This window comes from Etheostoma spectabile, chromosome 12, assembly GCF_008692095.1.
Source record: "Etheostoma spectabile isolate EspeVRDwgs_2016 chromosome 12, UIUC_Espe_1.0, whole genome shotgun sequence".
NCBI lineage: Eukaryota > Metazoa > Chordata > Actinopteri > Perciformes > Percidae > Etheostoma > Etheostoma spectabile.
This window is the reverse complement of record NC_045744.1, coordinates 16,564,783-16,586,978: the sequence shown is the minus strand read 5'-3', so window position 1 is coordinate 16,586,978 and position 22,196 is coordinate 16,564,783. Positions and strand designations below refer to the sequence as shown.

The 22,196-nt window shown below is 40.5% G+C and overlaps 3 protein-coding genes across 5 annotated transcripts; 2 read left to right on the top strand and 1 right to left on the bottom strand.

Annotated features, from left to right (window-relative positions):
• The first annotated feature begins 4,900 nt into the window (after nt 1-4,900).
• On the top strand, nt 4,901-6,734 carry mgst3a (microsomal glutathione S-transferase 3a). Its single transcript, XM_032531268.1, is given in 6 exon segments — nt 4,901-4,949; nt 4,952-5,019; nt 5,196-5,269; nt 5,402-5,459; nt 5,652-5,724; nt 5,830-6,734. Coding segments are annotated over 6 exon segments (450 nt in total). The 5' UTR covers nt 4,901-4,909; the 3' UTR covers nt 5,967-6,734.
• Nucleotides 6,735-7,237: 503 nt separating this feature from the next.
• Nucleotides 7,238-12,847, bottom strand: si:ch73-344o19.1 (uncharacterized). Of its 2 annotated transcripts, none has more exons than XM_032531266.1 (5): nt 12,603-12,847; nt 11,596-11,760; nt 8,571-8,894; nt 8,313-8,479; nt 7,238-7,585 (listed from the first exon to the last, which is right to left on the bottom strand). In XM_032531266.1, exons 1-5 carry the CDS (start codon nt 12,667-12,669, stop codon nt 7,541-7,543), a joined length of 768 nt encoding a protein of 255 aa, XP_032387157.1. In that variant the 5' UTR covers nt 12,670-12,847; the 3' UTR covers nt 7,238-7,540. The 2 variants fall into 2 exon arrangements, with proteins under 2 accessions (XP_032387157.1, XP_032387158.1); XM_032531267.1 differs by having other exon boundaries at nt 8,571-8,882.
• Nucleotides 12,845-22,030, top strand: LOC116698958 (importin-13). 2 transcript variants are annotated; one of them, XM_032531261.1, is made up of 22 exons: nt 12,845-12,939; nt 13,393-13,519; nt 14,117-14,242; nt 14,447-15,087; nt 15,167-15,307; nt 15,433-15,574; nt 15,730-15,896; nt 16,121-16,241; nt 16,446-16,593; nt 16,810-16,991; nt 17,491-17,517; nt 17,643-17,777; nt 18,617-18,763; nt 19,001-19,081; nt 19,438-19,575; nt 19,707-19,803; nt 19,883-19,935; nt 20,012-20,078; nt 20,373-20,431; nt 20,529-20,618; nt 21,153-21,334; nt 21,814-22,030. In XM_032531261.1, coding segments are annotated over exons 1-22 (2,967 nt in total). In that variant the 5' UTR covers nt 12,845-12,937; the 3' UTR covers nt 21,908-22,030. The 2 variants fall into 2 exon arrangements, with proteins under 2 accessions (XP_032387152.1, XP_032387153.1); XM_032531262.1 differs by lacking the exon at nt 12,845-12,939 and adding an exon at nt 13,039-13,237 and having other exon boundaries at nt 21,814-21,907.
• The last annotated feature ends 166 nt before the right edge of the window (nt 22,031-22,196 follow it).

Sequence of the window (22,196 nt, the reverse complement as noted above, 5' to 3'; positions counted from 1 at the left end):
TTAATGGCACGTAAAGCACCAATGTAGTCTTTGTCCTCTCAGAGAAACATTGTCCAAAAACAAAAAGCTTTTATTTAAGATTCTGAAGGAGATCCCAAAGTTGCTAAAGATACAAAATATGAATTTTTGACAAATGTGTATAAAATGGTACACAAGGCATCTAGAATATATAATGGTACTTTCATAACAATATTATCTATTATACTTAAATATTTTACTAAAAATCATAGCTTTATACATACTTTATATATATACTGTGTATATATATGTATGCAGTATATATATATACATACATACTGTGTATATATAGCCTATGTATACAGTATATATATAGCTTAATAGAGAAGAACCATATGATAATGTCAGACTTGGTAGAAGAAGAGGATTTTAACAGACAGTCGGTACAACCAGTTTGGCACATCCACTTGTTGCCTAAACATATGCTGCCATCCCATAAAACCAATCTCGTCATTATACAGGCAACATGTTTTCTCTTCAGTAAACCATAACTTCTGGCATACCTTCATCCGCACTCTCATAACCTTCTCTCTGCCTAGTCGTTTGATTCACCTTAAACATTGTTAGTCACTGTCATGCTACATTAGTAAAATGTAAAGGAAAAACTGAAGATATTGTTTGTCTTTAGTAAAAACTTAGCATAGTCAGTCATGTTTTTCTAGTTGCACCGGCTTGTCTCCCACATTTATCTCTATGGTCTGTGTTCATAAAACCTGTTTTTGTTATAACCACTAATATGTGGGTTGATCTACTATATGTTATAGGTCAGACAGAGACAAACAAGACATCACCTAGTTGCTGTTTAAGTGACATGGTAAAAAATAATATAATATGCAGTAGTACATGGACTGCATTAACATAGCAATTTTCTAGTCTTGCAACGTCTTCTTAAAGCGTTTTTACATACAGGCACCATTCTCACACACGTCCATTCACTGGTGGCCGAGTCCGCCACACAAGGTGACACTTGCTCATCAGATAAACATTCACACACATTCACACATCGATGGCACAGCATCGGGATCAGTGTCTTGCCCAAGGACACTTTGACATAAGACTGCAGGGTGAAGGACTGCCCTGCAACCACTGAGCTCCTGATTGGTAGACGGCTGCTCTACCACCCGAGTCTCAGCCAAGGTCTGCCACCAACAGTGGCTTGCATACCTCAACTGGACTTGATATGTGATACAGGAAACTCTGGCCTGTCAGATCCCCGGTCACCTTAATGCAGGGCAGATTTTCCTGCTGCCTTCCATTAAAGGTTTACAGGATTAGGATTGGTATTGTGAACTCGCTCACTGGCGCGGCGTACTGCACTACAAAAGGAAGAAGCCATCGTTAATGTTTTTACTGTTATTTTCAGGTTATCTCAAGTCAAAACATATGTCATAAAAAGGCAGTGAAAGTTGACACTGTCAGACAAATGGATGCTTTGTTGAATAGCTCAATCAGTTACATACAGAACAAATCCTGTTTTCCTGGTAATTGGACTCTTAGACCCATCACTTTATAACTGCAATATCTGACAATAATTAACCACATTAAATAATCTTTTCTGTGAATCTATTCAAGCAATGATACATTGAATATTCAAGATACTTTATTGTCATTGTATGAACACAACGAAGCAGCAGTAAATAAATAATAAAAACAAGCTCAAAAATAAATAAATAAAAACATTTTAAAAAGACACATAAAAACGGCATTGCAGATAGTACTTATACGAGCATTTGCAGAACTTTTTTGTTTTATAGGTTTTTTGTTTTGTTAAGTGATATCATGCTTTCATGACAGTAGTCCTTACTCCTTAGCAGCTCCAGGTTGTATTTGTGTGCTTGTGCATGGAGAGGGTGGATGTTGAAGGCTACAGCTCTGAGGAAGAAGCTGTTCCTCAGTCTGTTAGTCCGGGTTTTGATGGTTCTGTATCTTCTTCCAGATGGTAATGGGACAAACAGACAGTGTCCTGGGTGTGTTGTGTCCATGCTGATGCTACTGGTTCTCTTTCGTAGGCGGCCAGCATCTAGGTCTGGGAGCACTGCTCCACAATCCTCTGGCCTTTTATACCACCCAGGCCAAGTCCTTTTTGTTCTCTGCTGTGCAGCTGGCATACTGCACTGTGGTTCACTGACAGAAGAACCACAGTGTAGTATTGTGCTATAGGAAAAGTTGACCAGCAGCTGAGAGGGGAGAACGCTTGTTTGAGTTTCCTGAGAAAGAAAATCCTCTGTTTTGGCTTTCTTTACCTCAGGTGATGGAAGAATCCAAAAAGGAAGAGGTGACCCACCCATAAACGTTATCACATTCTCTCCAAAGCCAACCTTTCTTGCAACTTGTCTTAAAAGATACTTTATGTGTATGTTTTTTCCATCGTAAAAAAATGTCTGTTGGTTTTGTGGAAGGGAAACCACTGCTTCTTCTTTGTAGAGAAACTGTACTTTAGAGCAAAGGTTCCCAACCTTTTTGACTTGGGACCATCCAAGTCCCGGCAAAAAAACACCACAGCTCAACATCCCTTTGGAAACTGATGCAGGCCCAGAAGTACGGAGGCCCCTCAGCTCACTGCCCAACGCCACCACACTTGTTAGAAGGATGCCCAACTGAGAAGTTGCAGTCAGTGTTCAGTTCCTTCATGCTTTTATCTGTGCCCCTCTGAAGGAGAGATGAAGATGTCTAAAAATTAAGCAGTGTCTTGTAATCCCCTTGTCACAAGAAGTTGACAGTTATCACCCCATAAATTCATCTGAATGAATGTGTAAAACCTGATGGGGTAAATCTATTTGCGATAATAGCAAAGAATATAGATAAGTCCATATATTACATTCAAATTTGTAGAAGGAATTTTTGATTTTCTTCTTTGCAAGTGAAAGTCCTGTATTGAAAATTGCACTTAAGGTAAAGCACACAAGTAGGCCTATATAGTATTGTACTACTACTATTGTTTTGATACTTAAAAGTGTTCTTTTAGTAGGCCTACCAGCAAAAGTAGCCTACTCATAATGCAGACAAATGCCCCGTCTACGTTTTATACAATTATATAGGCCAGGGGTGGGCTTGAGCTTGACACTTGTGAAATAGGCTATTATATAATTGTATTATCCTTATTATTATGATTATTATTATATTATATTATTATTGCATCTATGTGGGAGAGTTGCTGAGAGCTGTAGAAGGGGGAGCTAATTTAAACATTTTTATATATTGGGTATTTAATATTGTTCTTTTGATAATGTTGTGTTTGTAAAATCTTTATTTAAAGTAACTAGCAACTAAAGTTGTAGTGGTAGTGGATTTAAAAAGTAAATATTTCTTGCTAGTGGTAACCTAGCGGTTAACTAAGCTAAAATCAAGCAATCTGACTGGTTCATAGCCACGATAGAACAACCGCTAGGATTCGAATTTTTTTGCACAATAAGTTTCCCTCCTTATCTGAGAAAAAACGTTAGACTAACAAACTGATAGCGGGTGCCACGGAGGTAAGCCGTTCATCTGTACACTTAACAGCAGTTTACCTCGCAGATAACGGGAATTGCTCTTTTACTGCTGTAACGATCGGTGGGTTTGTTTGTGTTATTGTGTGCTTTTCTTTAGCTTTAAGCAAAATAGTCTATGCTAGCTCAACTGCTAATGAGGGCTAACGTTAACGTTACCCGCGCTGCGCTCCATAGCAACCGCCCGGTTAACAGTGAGCCCAGAAGGGCCAATTTTATTGAGAACATTTGTTGAATACAAATGTATTTAAATTGGAATGTGACAAACTAATAACTTGCCTGTAACAACAATGTCATGAAGCTCACTTCAGTCCGTGATATGTTGTGATTATGGCTAGCTATAATCACAGCTATAAGGTCTTTTCAGACGGTCAGCGACACTCGGGCGAACAACGCCGGGGAAAGTAGCAAGAGCTAAATTAGCTTGATTCGTCATTCTCGTAGGGAAATCACATGGGAAATCACTTAATGTAGCTGGTTACCACCGTAAAGCGCGTAGGTATCGTTCTTTTAATACATCCACGGTAGGTATAGCATCAATAGCTTTATCTGAGTCTACGGGTCTAGTTAGTGGAACTGATTTTTGGAGGACATGTTTCTGTGGAGATTTGTAGGTTATCACTCAGGCTGCGTTACATTTTAGACAAGTGAAACCGGATGTTCCGATAACATTTAGCTAGCATATATATATATATATATATATATAATATGCTATATTAGCTAGAAAAGGTATCGAGTAAGTAATTTCCAAACAGTCAGACATTCTGTTGTACAGTTAGTACAGGCGGCCACCACGCCAGCGTGTGTGTGTGTGTGTGTGTGTGTGTGTGTGTGTTACGTAAGCATCTACGCACACGGATATATTCGAGCAGGAAACTTCAGTGGGGTCGTCTAGTCAGTCACTGTGGTTTCATCGGAGCGTTACAGCTATCAAACTCGTACACTAGCTACATCTTTAAGGTAAACGCATATGTTTTGTGAGTGATTTTTTTTTACTTCCTTAAACTTGTTGGTCTTACATTAATGGCGTCGCCGGTGTGGGATCCTCCTTTGACTTTTCCTTTGTAAGGCGTCCTTGCTCTCCTCTTGGTTTTACAGCCTCTGTTCTCCTGTTTTGACAGATTTATGAAACATTTGTTTGTTAAAGAGGGCAAGGAAGCATTTTGTGCCCGAAATATAACTCCTTCTTTTCTTAAATAGAACAAAAAAGTTAGGCTAAAATAAAAATGTAAGAGGTATATTACTATCATTATGTATCATATATATATATATATATATATATATATATATATATATATATGTGTATATGTATGTGTGTATATGTATGTATATATATATGCACCTTTTATTTGGAATAACCAAATCTAATCCAGTATATGTTTCCCTTTTTCAAGTTTGCCAGGATGGTTGTGCTTTCCAAAGAATATGGATATGTGGTGTTGACTCATTGCTTGTGATGATGGGACATCTGGCCGTTAAAGTTGGCAAAGCCCGCAAGAAGTACAATGTACAGGTGAGTAGAATAGCAGGATATAGTCCACGCTTTCCAATTCATATTGTTTGATAGCTGCACCCACCCATTCAAACAGCACCACAACAAGTTTAACCTCATTCTTGGGCAGTGTCTTTTTGTGGCTTGTGTAAAGCACCTTTAATTGCTTATACAAATAAACTTGTCTTGTCTTGCAGTATCCCCAGATGTACAGTGACGACCCAGAGACTGGAAACATTTTCAATTGCATCCAACGTGCACACCAACACACGTGCGTATGAGCTGAAATATGAGCAATGCAACTTTTGCACTCACTTGACAGATATTGCAACACACTTTCATGATTCATGGTAACAATGGGAAACAAGGTGAAAGTTAACATGTTGTTATCACCTCTCACCAGCCTGGAGATCTATCCCGCCTTTCTTTTCTGCCTGGCAATTGGTGGTGCGCATGCTCCTGTAAGTTTATTAGACTGGTGTAGCACCAACACATATGCATATACAATCTTTAGCAATAAAAACACATCATTTAAGAAATAGTATTTTTAAACTGATAGGATATGTAAGGATTCTAAAAGAATGTATATTCTTCATATAGAATCCTGTTATAATAAATGTGTGTGTGTGTGTGTGTGTGTCTTGTTACCACAGCGCCTTGCCAGTGGACTTGGAGCTGTATGGATTGTAAGCAGAGAGGTGTTTGCACATGGGTACTCCACAGGAGGTAAGAAAATGTCCATGTTTAATTTTTTCATTTTCTGCTTTTGTACATAACACAGCGTGGGAAGGTGATATTCTTATTAATATTAATACTACTAATCTCAATTAGATCCTAAAAAACGAAAGTGGGGAGCGTTTGGGAACGTGGCTTTACTCGGGTTGATGCTGTCCACCATCTCCTGCGGCCACAGCCTGCTTGGTTGGAAGGGACCCCGGAACCCCTTCTCTGTTGGAAACTGTTGCTAGTAAGGACGAAGTCCTCAGAATGGACTCACTCAGTCATTCACCTCATAATAAAAGCCACTCTTCATAACCCTTATACATTGCAACATGTTTAACCTCTGACCAATATAACTGTTCTCTAAAAAGAGAAATTCATCATTTATGAATATGGATGGGATGTGTTCCTTGGTCGGCAATCCCACAACATGCAAGATCTGTCAGTTTGTCCAGATAGCACTTTCAACACACCAATGACACAGCATAATGCTTTAGAACTCACCCACATGCTACAGCTGTAAGCTCTTGTACAATATGCAACAGTGTGTGGTTCTGTTTTATTATCAAACAGAAAAATCCTAATATCAATTAATTCTTAGAGTTCACATTTCAATGCCATACTATTATACATGTACATACATTTATAGTGTAGTTGTTTTCAGGTGCTATGTAAATAAACCTTACTTACATCACTTGTGGCACAGCAAAGTAACTCACAACACACTAGGTACAAACTGATACAACAGCTAAGGTCCAGCACATTTGCATGATACTCAGGATAATACAAGTAACAACAAGCTCAGCTTGGAAAATCTGTTGTCTCTTCTCAGTCTCCACTTCAAGCATTTGAAAAACCGCCACAAATACATTCTTTATAAATATGTATTTTACAACACATTTTACAATACTAGTGTGTTTGACCTTTTACAATTTTCTCATATTAAAGGGTTTAGTGTAGCAATGTCTCTTCTCTGTGTCTTGTCTTGGTGGAGTAAACATTTGTCATTGAAAACACCATGACCTTATCCTAGTTTTATATATCAGCATCAGACCATAATAAAACATTTTCATAACTTGTAACTGCACATTAAAAGGCTGCAACAATATTTGTTTTCTGCATATAATTCGGGGGAACTTGGTAAATTTGAATAATTGAATGCTATTTTGTGTGTTAGGCTTTTGTAAAATCACTTCGGATTTTTTGTGTAGATTTTCTGCAAGACCTCAGTTTTAAGACTTTTAAGTGCAACCTGGAAATTTAGTTTGAAAGTGCACTTCACTTATATTTGGTCACCTGGTTCATAATTGAAATTCCTTAATAATTTTAGGCATGTAAGCAGCTCTCCCATTTCTCTCTCACTCTCTTATTTCTCAATGGACAACCTGAGGTTGGTAATTAAATACATGGGAGGACTTCATGCAACCTTGATCCACATTACCTCAGAAGTCCCATAGGGGGCAATGCGGCCATTCATGCCATATTAAAGTGCAGTGCATACATAGGGAGTCAGTCAGAGGTGCAGCTCAATAAAATACATCCATGGTGCAGAGGCACTATTTGCTCAAAGAGTTTACGCTGGACTGAAAATGTCCGGGAATGTGGAAAAAAAGTAGTTCTGAAACCTCCTAATTAAGAGACTTTAAGGATCCGTCTCATGGAAACGCAGATACATATTTGTTATCACTGACTAAAAACTCATCTGCAGAAATGCAATTGCATCCAGACAAAGGCTTTTCTTCAGAGCCACACTGGTCTTCCTTTGGTGTCTGCTTTGCTTTCTGTTCTCTAAGTAGAGGAAGGGGATGACAGGATGCTTCCATTAGTAGGTGTATCTGGAAAGTGGCGTGTCCTCCATCAAATCATCCTGGAGAAGATGATTAAAACCAGATTTAAACTAGATGTTAAGAAAGAAACGTGAAAAGTGACACAAGACAAGACGTAATAGCCTGCTCAAGAAACCTTTTTTTTGGGGGTGTATGCCAAAAACATGCACTCCAAGTTGTTGGTAGCTGATTTGCAGCAATAAAACAAAGCAGTTAAAAGAAAAAAAGGGCACACCTGTTCACAAAATAACCACAGGTCTTAACAGTTTTATACAGTTTTTTCTTGTTGCAACAACAACTTAGTTCCAGGGAAGTTCCAGAAGTTACAGGTGAGCCCCTCCCCTTATTTCCCCTCAGCCTGTATCTTGTGCTCTTATTGGTAGTAGCGACCTGGCAGAGTTCCAGACAGCTCTAGAAAATAAGCATGTTAGAAATCTGAAATGTGTCTGTGAGAGACTGGCAAGCCTGTCTTGCGTTTTTGAATGGTAAACATCCCCCTCAACTGCCAACGCTCGAGCGCCGAGCCGACACCTGTCTGCTTCTGATCTGGGGCTTTTGTCGGGGAGCTCTAAAAACTATTGGTGAGTTGAAAATCTGGTCTAAAGTCCTGTAGAGGGAGCTTGCCATTAAAGCCACAGCAGAGATTGGCTCAGAGATCCGGCTGAGTAGTGCCCCTAAGTAAGTACAAGTAAACTAAACTAAAAAAAATCACTGGAGTGCCCCTTTAGTCACAACCTTACTGTCTTGTATTTAACGTATGTATCTTACCATGGGTAGATCCTGCAGCCGATGGAACTCTGGGTGATTTGTTCGCTGGCGGAACTTGAGGAAGAGGACGATGAAAACAATAGCAGTGGTGACGATGAACACTGACAGCAGACCGGCCAGCAGGGGGTCTAAAGGGGAGCTTGAGCGGTAGCGGGGCCCCTTGAGCTCTAAATGACACAAAAATGGATAATCACAACGAAACACTGTACACATTTTTAGAATGAAACAAAGTACAATACAATACACACATCGCCATACCTTCATCGCCAACATTAAGCTCAGATGGGACCTCCCGGTGCGTTGGGCCAGCAGGACCCTGGCGTGGAGCTGAGGTCAAAGGGCGTCCTGTGGTTGTCGGCTGTGCGGTGGCTGAGGTTAGTGATTCCGACTGTGGCTGGATGGTGGAGGCGTGGGCTGTGAAGCTTGTATCCTGCACTGTGCGGGCTGACTGAGATGAAAAGGTTGTGAAGGGATCTGTGGTCAGAAAAGCTCTGCCATCTGTGGTTGCGATGTGCAGCAGAGGGGTGGTGCTCTGTACAGTCGTTGTAGAAGAAAAGCGATCTGTGGCAGCTGAAAGTGGGGTGAAGGAAATGCTGTATCAATTCCAAACAGTACAGATAATTCTTCAAAGGTAACTCTACACTAACCTGCTCACAATAATGGATCCCTCCCACTGACATTAAAGCTGCTATATTTCAAGTTTTTGTTGTCATGTCTCCCCTATCCTACATGACAATGCCAAGAAACCCTTTAAAACACAAGTTACCTGTTTTACACACCGTTTGTGTTTTCATGCATCAAATAACAGCATCCTAATGGTGGTGGTGGATGTCACACTTTGCTCACTGCTGCATCTTTCCAGTTTTGAATTTAGCTGATTCAGATAAACAACAGGTATCCACATAAATTTGGTGAGAGCAACAATCTGCCAAACTCTCAGCTTTAAGTCTGTCTTTGCTTCCTAAATCAGTTTATGCTAGTCTACATCCATGACGTTTCACGCCCGGGATTGCGCCGGTGCCGCTGGAAATTCCGCCGGATGTCACTCTTTTCGGTCGGATCTCGTTCCGCTTTCTTTGTGCTGGAATTTTAAACTCTGGTCCATTTATCAAGGCTATGGGTAACTAACCCTCAGATCTCTGCGGGGTAAATTGGACGGCTCCCAGACCCTACTCCGCAGCACTGTGGAGGTAGGTCCGGTAAAGCAAGACTAGTTTATACAAGCAACAATACGACCCATGTTTACGTTTATTATTAGGCACCGTCCTCTAGTGGCTGTAGTAGTTATGATGGGAGTTTCACAACGTTCATAACGACGTGTTTAAAACCTGCTTCCGTAACGTTTAGGTATAAGGACGGAAAACGCCCCTGTGGGTCCTATTTCCTCCCACCGCTCAGCGCAGTAATTTATGAATGGCTCCTGTATTACAGGGGAACCAAGACATACATTAAAGGATGGTTTTGATTGATTTAACATTAGAAAATCCAAAACAAGATAAAGTTCATTGACAGAAAATGTACTGGCAACAATTTTGATAAACAAGCAATTGTTTAAGATGTTTTTCAAGCACAAATGGCAATAATTTGCTAATAAGTTGCTTGTCGAATGTAAATATTGCATGTTTTTTACTCTTTTATGTCAGTAAACTGACAAAACAAGACATTTGAAAACACAATTTTGGGTTTGGGGAACTTTATATTGAACAGACTATTTGATTAACAATATAACTGAGAAAATAATTTCATTTATTTATTTTGAACGATAAACAGTGTTGCACGACAAAACAAAAAAAATCCAAACCACTAAATGAAACACAATCAGAAAGAATTTATCAACAACAAACCCATATATATATATATACATATATATACATATATATATATATATATATATATATATAATATTGAAGCTCTGTTTGATGATGATTAGATTTTGTATTGATTAATCAATGCATTAATCATTAATCAATAAAAAAGGTTAGCTGCAGTCATAGTGAATACAGTTAAAGGTTTTTACAAAGCCAATATTTTTTTACAGAACTGTTATATAATTTACAAGAGTTTCTATTTTATATTTCTCAGTCAGTGCTGTATTATTTTGATAATGCTTTTATTTTCTCTGTAAATTTAAACTATTTTCCCTCTTTTAACATGAGTACATTCTTACTTCACATGTGGCTGTTTACATCTCGTTTGACAGCGCATGCTGACAGCCGGGTAGGGGGCTGGGAATAAGGTGTGTTCAAGAACTTTATACACTGTATCATTACAGTCAGACTACTGTTTACATGTAGGATAGAGTGAAGGGACAGACAGTCATCAGTGCTCCTGTGGGCAAAAGATAAGGGTAAAGCATTGTTTATAAGCCGAGAGTCAGAGACCATAATAGTATTATCCTTGTGCATATTCCGCATTTAGTCACAAAGCCATGAAAGTAATTAGTGATGTAATAATCTTGCATTGCCAGACCTTCCTCCCCAGCACTGCGGAGGAGGTCCTGGCTACTCCACACAGCATTCCGAGATGGGAAAAAAAACACACCATGGTTTATTGTCATTTCTTTAAAGCAATCAAAATCGTCTTGGGTGGTGCTTAGCACCAGACAGAGCCACGGTGCTGCTGCAAAATACCCTCGGGAAGGAACTTTTGATCTTTGGTGGAACGTGTGCGTTCAAAGGTTGTTTTAGTCGTGCAACAGAAAAGTTGGATTGGACAGCTAGCTGTCTGGATTTACCCAGCAGAGATCTGAGGAGCAGAACACAAAGAAGCAATCCCGGAAGTGGAACGTTGTGGATATGGATTTGATGTAATCTTCAGTTTTTGAAGTGAGAATCTCCCAACAGCAGCTTTTGCCAAGTGACAACTTACTCTACAGGGAAACGATGACAGCAGCTAAAAAGGGGGCAAGGGTGTGATCTGGATGGCATATGTCGTAATGTTTGTTATTTACGGGATGTTCAAAAAGGCAACACAGTATCAGCGGAGAGGGTTATATTTATCTGATCTATAAAAGGGAAGCTCTAAGATGAGGTTGCGACACACATTCTCAATCTCAATGCAGTCGTGGGGGTCAGGAGGAATATGTTCCTGGAACGCTGCTGGCAGTGGAGCTGATTCTGTGTTTGAAAACAACCAGCTTTTAATGTGTGGGATGATTTATTTTAAGAATCTGGACAAAGAATGCACAATTATAGAATTATGGACACCATGATGACCTTAATTGAATGTCTCTAAATTAACAGCCTATAGCAAGAAGCACAGTGCATGCAGGTTTTCTGGTTACCTGAAGGTGAAGTCATGACGTCGGGTGCATTTGTGTGTTGAGATGTAGCCACTGCAGAGCTCCGGGTCAACAAGTGCGTTGACCTCAAGTCAGGAGATGCTGATCTCCCAGCATGACTCGGGAGGGCAGCCAGGGTGAGGAGGGGAGGCAAAGCACTGCTCTGACCTATGAAATAAAAGATAGATCATACTAAAGTGATGAAAGTGATTTTTTTTTTTGCCTTTTAGTCCGACAAACAGTCCAAAACCAAAAGATGCTGTAATAGAAGACTAAAATAAATGAAATGATTCACATGTGAGGAGTTGGAACCCGAGAAATTGGGCATGTTTCCTGGAAAAGTACTCAAAATGATTAATTGCCTATTTTTGCTATTATAAAAGTCCAGAGAAATCAGCAAACTCATTTTGTAGGAGCTGGAACCAGAGATTTTTGATTTTTTTTTGCTTGCGATTAATCTATTATCAAAATAGTTGACAATTAATTTGACTAAACTAAAATTAATCGGCTATCAGATATTAGTCTTCCTTGTTAGCAATTTTAATTCTTAATCATGTGTTTGACTGTTACATATTTTGGTGCTGTCCTGCTTTACATTTTGTTAATGAAAACATGAGATACAATAAGAAGTCTAAATAATAAGGCCTGTATTAAAACTTCAAATACATAAATAAATAGGAGACAGGTGGACACAAATCATAGAAAAAAAGAGTTACCAAGAAACGCCCACATTCTTGGAAATCAAAATGATCTGCTGAGGGGCTAAGCTCATAGAGAAGAGAAGTAGATAACATAAATATAAGAGACCATAATGATAAAATGCAACCAACAGCCTGCAGCTCTGCATGAACTTTCGAAGATCTGGCTGCTGTCGAGAGCATCATGTGAGGAATCGATAAGGGCTCCAACTCGCGTCAGCAGGATGTGAAATCCGTCCACACACACACACACACACACACACACACACACACACACACACACACACACCAAGGATGCTACCTTAGGCCTACCTCTTGTCTGCGAAGAGCCGGTAAGCACCACCAACACGCAAAACGCCACATTTATTCCGGATGTCATCTCCTTCGCGTCCTTCCCCTGCAGATCACAATAAAAATTCAGCAGAGTGGGCTCTCCACAGCAGCTCTGCTTCTTTAGCACTGAGGTTGTTTCCGTTACGTGATTTGACAGGGCACATCATCAGCGCTAAAAATATCCTGAGGGAGTCGGGCAGAAGAGAAGCAGGGGTGGGGCCGCACGGCAGGCTGCATGCGGGTGGCGGTGGGAGCAGAAAAGGCTGCACGTGCTTTAATCCAAAGAGCAAAACGCGTCACCGGTTTCCCCGAACATTTTGGTTTTTAGGCTACTCTACAGCTCTTTTTTTTTCCAGCAGTATCACTCATCTCTGCATCTATTCCTCTGACAGTTTGCTGTCGCTGTTGCTCCGCTGCTCCAATCAGATGTCAGTGCGTCAGAGACGCAGTTGTCTGCGCCAGGAGCGCCTGTTGTAGCGCCTGTTCTAGCTGTAGCAAGTGTTACTGTATTCATGTTTACTGTATAGACTCGCGGCAGTGAGTTTCTAGACATTAACGGTGGTGTCAGTGTTTGCGGGTGGTAATGTGAGAACAACTTTTGAGCCCCCACAGAGGTCAGTGTGTCGTCATGCCTGAGCGCACTGCCCACATGTGTGGTAGGCTGCTGTCTGTGTGGACGGCTGAATGACACGCTGCGTCCTCTGTCAGCGTGCTTTGGCACACTTTAGAGGACGGTGTCTCGTTTTAATAACTTTTTTTCGACGATCAGGATTTCATTTCTGAGGGATTTTCAACGACAACGGGGAGACACCTTTACGTTGCACCAGATGGAGCACCCAGCCAATCCGGGAGTCAGCCCGGTTGAGTTGGAGTTAACGATGGAAAATGTGGAGTCGGTAAGTTACTCGTCAATAATCAGCCACTTCACTGGATTATTGTTTATTGGCACAATTCAGAGCACGAAAGCAAATTTGAATTCATCTGTTTGTCAAAAAGAGGAGCTGCAGCATCATCTCATATGGATGGACATTGTATTTAATAGAATAACTCAAGTAAAAGGCTAAAACAAAGTTGGTCAAATAGAAAATGGGGGTTGTTTAACTGTTGTTCAACACAGGGAGATTAGACAAACTGGACATTTTGTAACATGATACCAGCTATAAGCATATGCTGTCCTAATAATAACTGACAGCATTTGCCTTGGATTAGTTGCTATGACAACACATTTATTTGACTTTGTTCAAACAATTAGACATTCAGCATTCATTATTATTGATGCTTGTTGTCAGTGCAACTCAACAATTCAATTCACAACCTGTTACACAAGATGCATTTATTGTCATTATTATACCTCCTCAGGAAATATAAGGAGTACTGATTTCTATTATTTTCACCAAATATGCCCCATCATCAATATTATCCTTATCAATTATTACCAATTTACATTTTGTTCAAGTGTTCCCTTTTGTATTGGTTCTTCTCTCCTCCTCCAGGCTCTCTACCAGCTGTACTTTGACCCGGACATGGAGCATAAGAATGTGGCCCAGAAATGGCTGACCCAAGCCCAGGCCTCTGCACAGGCATGGCAGTTCTGCTGGGCCCTGCTTGGCTCTGACAAGGTCTGTTGTGCTTCTGCTCAGACATCTTTACAACTGCACGGTCAACAATCGCAACTGTTGCATTATGCAAGAACATTAGGCATAATACAGTTAAGAAAAACTGGTTAGATGTCAGTGCTGATTAGAGCCACAAACATAAATATTGTGTATATGTCAACAGCATCTGTTACAGTCTCTCCGTAATGTGAGTCTGTCACTTTGCAGCTCCCAGAAGTTCAGTTTTTTGGCGCCAGCACCCTCCACACCAAGATCTCCCGTCACTGGAGCGACCTCCCCACAGACCGGCATGAGAGCTTAAAGATGCAGCTCCTCTCCCACATCCTACACTTCTCCTCTGGGCCCAAACTGGTGCTAACCAGGCTGTGTGTAGCCCTGGCTTCTATGGCTCTTAACTTAATTCCACATGCTTGGTCCCAGCCGGTGGCAGACATGGTGAGGGCCTTCCAACCTCAGAAGCCTGACTCTGAAGGCGGCTCTGGTGCAGAGGCCACCCAGGACCCTCATGCACACTGCCTCGCACTGCTGGAGCTTCTGACTGTACTTCCAGAGGAGTTCCAGAGCAGCCGGCTGGCTCATGCTCGTCGTTGCCTGCTGAGGGAGGCCCTGGCTGGGGAGTGGGCGGTGGTGTGTCCCATGCTGCGTCAGCTGCTCCAAAGCCAGGACTCCTCAATCCAGGTGAAAGAGAAGGTGCTTCGCTGCCTGTCCAGCTGGGTGGGGCTGGATGTGCCATTAGGGGAGAGTCATGAACTGGTCCAGGACTGTTTCACTGCACTGTCCAACGCAGAGCTGTTCGACACTGCTGTGGAGACAATAGTCAATGCGATCTCACAGCCTGACAGCCAGAGGTGATAAGCCCACTGCATCATAATATCATTCAGGTCACAGTCTATTTCCAGGTGTGTGAACCAGAACATGTTTGTGCAGGTACATTGAGGCTCTGGTAAACTTAATGCCTCTGGTGCTGGGTCTCCATGACCAGCTGAAGACAGCGGCCCAGGATGGGGACATGGAAACCTCGCATGGTATCTGTCGCATTGCTGTTGCTATGGGGGAAACACACTCCAGGTACACATAAAGGGACACACACACACACACACACACACACACACACACACACCACCATCCTATAACAGGGCCTTAGTGAATGGCTTTCATTGCTTAATTTGGAACAATGTGTTTGTGTATGACAGGGTTTTGTTGGAACAGGTGGAGCACTGGCAAGAATATCTGGCTTTGGTTAACATGATTCTCTTTTGTACTGGCATCCCTGGGCACTACCCAGTCAGTGAGACCACCAGCTCCCTGACGCTCACCTTCTGGTACACTCTGCAGGTAAAAATCATAAATGAATGATATATATATGTACATTTATGTACTATTTTACATTAAATGTTTTTTTTTCTTCTTTTCTGTTAAATATGCTACTCGTGTAACTGCATTAATACATTACACCAAGCTTTCTTTCTATTTTTGTCTTGCATGTTCAGGATGATATCTTGTCATTTGAGGAGGAGAAGCAGGCAGTTTATCTGCAGGTCTACAGGCCAGTTTACTTCCAACTGGTGGACGTGCTACTACATAAATCCCACTATCCCTCCCAGGAGGAGTATGCATCCTGGTCTTCTGATGACAAGGAGCAGTTCCGAATTTACAGGTAAGACACAAAACTAAAGTGTTTAAGGAGCTCTAAAACTGGATTTAATATTGTTTCTCACAAGAAAAAAAGTCTCTGGATTTAAGTGGATAAAACGTACATGGCTGTACCGCATTTAATGGCAATCCAGCCAATAGTTGTCAAGACATTTCTGCCACCGGGGCTTAAGACGGTAGCTATATATATACCTCCAAATATGTTTCCATGTCTCTTTTGCATTTCAGAGTGGACATTTCTGACACTCTGATGTATGTATATGAAATGCTGGGGGCAGAGTTGCTCAGTAACCTCTATGACAGGCTGGGCAGACAGCTTATGGACCCCCAACAGTCAGCAGTATGGCAGGTAATGTCATCGTTAATCACTGAGTTTCATTCCATGTATATATACTATCTTTGTAAAGCTTTAACTGCATAGTATTTTACAAAGCAGATATTTTTTTCTTTAAGATTCTCTTTCTTACTTTGTATAAATCTGTATTCCTACTACCTCCTGATTGTGTTTTCTCTTCCCCCTCTCTTGACCTAACAATTTTTTTCTCCTCTTCAGGACACAGAGGCCCTGTTATTTGGTTTCCAGTCTATAGCTGAGACAATAGATGTGAACTACTCTGACGTCATCCCTGGTCTTATTGGTCTCATCCCCAGAATCAACATCAGCAACGTTATGCTGGCTGACACCGTCATGTACACAATAGGTACACAACAGACACCTGTTTCCTATTGTGTCGCTATTAATATAGTCTCGTGACTTTGTTTGTTTAATGTTTTACAATGAAGCAGAATTTTACATTATACAACCAGGATTAGTTATGGCCTTAGATGTAAATGTTGTCTTCTGGTCTGCACTCAAACCCATTTACACTTACTATCCATAACATGTACCCCCTTACTGAATTACCCCTGTTGGCCAGGATCCCTGGCTGAGTGGTTGGCTGATCACCCTGTGATGTTGGGTGGCATATTACCAATGGTGCTTCAAGGCCTTGTGAAGGCAGAACTGTCTGTGTCCAGTGTGTCCACTCTAAAGAGGATCTGCAGGGAGTGTAGACATGACCTCGGCCCCTACGCTCAGGACATCTTGACCGTGTCTCAGGTCTGACACACAGCCTTTTTTTTTTAAACATTGGTATTGCAAAAAAAAAACTTTTTGGAATATAAAGCAGGTTGGCTACTATATAAATACTTTGAAAAAATGAAAATGCTCAATCCACAGTGAAGTGCACACAGCCCTTATTCAGAAACTGGGCTATTAAACCAGTCGTCAGGACTTCTGTATGGTTGTGATGTACTATGCTAGTGTATATAGCCTATAGGTTGAAGAACATGACGCTTCAGTGCTGTTACAGTCATTCTCCAGTTGCAATAACGGTGTAGACACACTGACATATCAGAACAGACCAGGGGGGACTTAAAGAGACAGGTGCTAAAACAGAGCACTTCAGACAGAGGGTGAATACATGTACATTCAGATGAATAGTATGAGAACAATAATGTATTTTTTGAACATTAAATCATGTAAACATGTTCTAGTAGAGACCCCAAATAAGTATGAACCTGAAAATGTTCCCTTTAACACTTGTGTTCCTCTGCAGGATGTACTGGTAAAAGAAATCCATAAGGTGAGTAAACAGCCTTCAACATTCACCAGTTCTTCTCTGTTCTGTGAACACAAGTGAACCAAGCGTCTCTCTGAGGACATCACGTGTAATGTGTGCTGTGTGTGTGTCTGTGTGTCTGTGTGCAGAGCAGCCAGTGCATGTGGATGATGCAGGCTCTGGGTTTCCTCCTGTCCGCCCTGCCGGTAGAGGAGGTTCTGGGCAGACTTCACTCTCTTATCACCCCTCACGTCCAGCAGCTGGATACACTGGCCCAGCAGGAGGTACATCCAAAGAGAATCCACAAATTAAAAAACAAACTAATAAATAAATATATTGCACTAGAGGTTGTTGTGTCCAAGTACAAATTGAATAAAGCAAGTACACTATATTATACTTTAAGTAATGAGTACATTAGAAGCACTTTATTATTTTGGTGCTACATTTAAATAAAAACAAATTAATACTGTATTTTACTGCAAGTTAAGGTATTTATTTTTTATTAAAATGCCAAACAGTTTACATTAAAGTAGGTAAAACTTTATTTTCATACACTATTAATAGGTATATTTGATTGATTGCTTTAAGAAATGAATGTTCGTTGCAGCCCCAGCCATCAATTTAGGTTCACAATAAAGTTGGACCTGCCTAGTCATACAATGTAGTATACTGTAAGTAGATTCAATATATTTAAAATAAATATTAATAATTGATTGTCTTTAAAGGCAGACTAAGATGTATTTAATAGCTACAATTTACACACTCTACTAGTAAGCAGTAATGACCAAAAATAAGTACATTGAAGTATTCCTTCCGTTATAAATATAGTAAAAAAGTACACCTTAACATAATGCAGTGCACAGTTATCAGAGTGCACATAAAATACATTTTAATGTGCTAAGTGACACTTATCCAGGGTGACAGTCAGTAAGGAGGTCTGAAATAGCTGTTAACAGAGACTCAGATACTACTGGCTACTTTTTATTGCAGCATTTGACACAACATCTACACTAACAACTTATGAATTGCACTTTTTTCTCGCAACCACTGTCACCCTTCACAATATCTTTACTTGTTATCACAAGGCTACATATCAATCCATCCTTGTTGTCTCCCTTTACAGCCTGACCCTACTAACAAACAGTCCATTATCCACATCCTGGGGATGCTGTCCAGTCTCTTTACCACTCTGGACATCAACAGACAAGCAGACAGCTCAGAGGGAGCATCCAGCCCAAGACTCCCTCCCTCACAGATCACGCAGAATCCAGTGAGTTTAGTCATATATATATTTATATATATATAAATATATATATATATATATATATATATATATATATATATATATATATATATATATATATATATATCATACTAATACTAATATATAGAATTGGCCTTCTATATCTAAATTTCTAAACATGCAAAATATTTTAATAAGCTAACCTGAACCAAACATACTTCTTTTAAATACTATATCTGATAATTATTCAAATTTTGTTTTAAGGTTGTTGTTGTGCTTCAGCAAGTGTTCACGTTGATTCAAACCGTCCTCAGCAAGTGGCTTGATGACTCAGAGGTAGTAGAGGTAAGAGTTTCTTTTTTATACTGCTTGCATAAATATGTTGTGTGTGTGTGTGTGGTGTGTGTTGTGTGTGTGTGTGGTGTTGTGTGGTGTGTGTGTGTGAGTAAGTGAGTGAGTGAGTGAGGTGTGTGTGTGTTGTGTGTTGTGTGTGTGTGTGTGTGTGGTGTGGTGCGCGTGTGTGTGTGTGTGGTGAATCATGTTGATGTAACACATCACATTTTTGAAAAGGCTCTCCTTTGTAACAGAAGAAGAAGCCTGATTGTGTGTGTGTGTGTGTGTGTGTGTGTTGTGTGTCTGTGCCTGTATGATTTATCTGTGTGCGCTTACTGACTCACAGCTCTCTCCCTTTCCCTTTCCAGGCAGTGTGCGGGGTATTTGAAAAGTCGGTTCAAACCCTCCTACATGATTTCGGGCCCATGGTGGCTCAGCTGAGTGAGATGCTGGGGCAGATCTATAGCGCCTTCCCACAAGCCTCAGCGCTGGACCTGGCACGGCAGGTACGCCCCCACAGATCAAAATGTGGGTAAAAGCATTATCCCTCCAAACTGCAAATCAGTCTTTAACATGTCCTTATATATATATATATATATATATATATAATTTTATTTATTTTTTCATTTTTTTTAAGCTGGTTCACATATTTGCCGGAGAGGAACACTACATCTCTAACATCAAAAACCTCATTGAGGTGTTGACTTCTGCCACACTCACTATATTTCAGCAAGGTAATAAACACCTGCACTTAATTCCTATTTACTTTTTAGACATACATTTTTCTGGTCTTATCTCATATTTATTGTACAGGTCCACGGAATCATCCTGATATTGCAGAATCATTTATGCACCTTCATGCTCAGGTGGGTTGAATATTCTTGTCCATTGTTATGAACATTTGCAGCACACAGAAAACATAATCATTTTGTGTTCATTTAGATTCTTAAAAGGAAGCCTGATATGTTCCTGTCCGACCGGCTGGATGTTAAAGGGCTTTTTTACAGCGGTGAGTATCACTGCATACTTGTACTGTATACAGGTCATTCTCACAAATATGAGTCAATATCTAATGTATGATCTTTTTTGCACACGTTGAGAACAGTGAATAAAAAAAATAGAAAATTGTATCAAAACTGATTGAAAGTAAATGTAGAGGATGAGTTGACCCGTTATATAAGTTAGAGTCAATGCAATTTAAAATTTGACTTTGCTCATTTTTTTTTTCAAGACACAACCTTCCCCTCAGACGCATTTTCTTTTTGTGTGGAAAAAAAATCTTTTTATCCTCTGTTTTTTCCAGGGATTCTATCACTGAAGTTCCCAGAGACGCCCACAGTTAAAGCAGCCACTCTATTCTTTGTAAGTTGAGGCAGAAATGTGCAAGTTTTTATTTGTAAATCTCATTTCAACTTATGGGCTCATAGAGACTTGTGATTTTTTGCCCTGTCCCTTGCAGACAGAGCTGTTGCCTCGTTGCAAAGACATGCCCTCGCTCGGTGAAGTGTTGCACAGAGATGGAAAGCTTCTGACAGAGACTATACTCCAGGTGAACCAGTCATTAGACACAACTGGATATTAAATATTTATCAGTATTGTCCTGTGTGAAGTCATTATGCATATTGATTTTGAGAGTGCTGTTTTTTAAACTTAATTATTTAACCAGTGGATGCACTTTAACCCTGATGTTTAGTCATATTTAAAAACGTAACCACCAGGGCACCCAGATAGCTCAGTTGGTAGAGCGGGCACCCATATACAGAGGTTTACTCTACTGTATGCAGTGGGTTCGAGTTTGCTGCCTGTCATTCCCCCTCTCCCTCCCCTTTCATTTCTTCAGCTGTACTGTCAATGAAGGCCTAAAAATGCCCCAAAAATGGCCAGGTTAGCTCAGTTGGCAGAGCCGGCGCACATATGTAGAGGTTTACCTTCGGCCTATGTTGCATGTCATTCCCCCTCTCTCTCCCCTTTCATGTATTCATCTGTCCTGTGGAATTAAAGGCCTCAAAAAATAATCTTAAAAAAATAACGTAACCACCAAACTGTCTTCTAACGGAAGCGTATGCTTTTATTTCTGTGTCAGGCGGTTGGGGGCGATTCACCTCGCAGTCTGACGGATCACTTCTCGGAGGTGTTGTTGAGCCTAAACAGACACTGTCCAGCTCTGCTGTCCCAGTGGCTGAAAGAAACACTTCAGAACCCAGGATTCCCCTCTTCCCAGGTCTCCACAGAGCAGAAACACACCTTCAGTCAGCAGCTTCTGAGGTGATCATCTACCTGTTACACCTTAACGGTTTTTGTTTCAAAAAGTGTTATGTACTCAAAACTGTTCTCCTTAGCGTGGGTTTTCCCCGTGTGCTCCGGCTTCTTCCCACAGTCCAAAGACATGCAGGTTTGGTTGATTGGGTAAATTGTCCACTTTAAATTGGCCTGTATGTCGGTATACTCTCACACAATGAATGAGTCAACACAACAGAAACACATTTCTCTTCATTACAGTAGGAACATGATAGGGGATATTGAGAGCAAAAGTCTCTCAGTCTGCAGTTGCATTAAATATTTTGTAAACCACATTTTCTGTGCAATAGTAAAGTGAAAAAAAAGAGTGAAAACAGAACTGCATGAAATAATAACAACACAAATCATACATTTAGATGACAGATTTGTGCAAAGAGACACAAAAATGCAGTGTAATAAAGTGACACGTTTCGACAAAATTCATACATCTTTTTTCTTTCTTCCAGGGAGCAAACCAACAAACGTCGTGTTAAAGAAATCGTGAAGGAGTTTTCTCTGCTCTGTCGGGGCCTGCAGGGGTCTGGATACTCAGATTACTGAGCTGGTAGAACTCTGAGTTTAAAAGAAAGTTCAACAGAAAGTAAGAAAAGAAAAATCTGAATCTGTATTTGTTTCAATGATAAATGGTGCCAAACAGGGCTGTTCAAGTGGCATCGGACAACATAAACCATACTGTAATACTTGGACTGAACCAAAGCAAAAACACAGATCAGATGGACTGTTATTAGGATGACTGGACCTCTGTGCAACGTTCTTGATGTCACATTGCCTTTTACTGATCTCCAGCCATGAATCCAAACCACAAACTGACAAGACGCCAATAAACAGT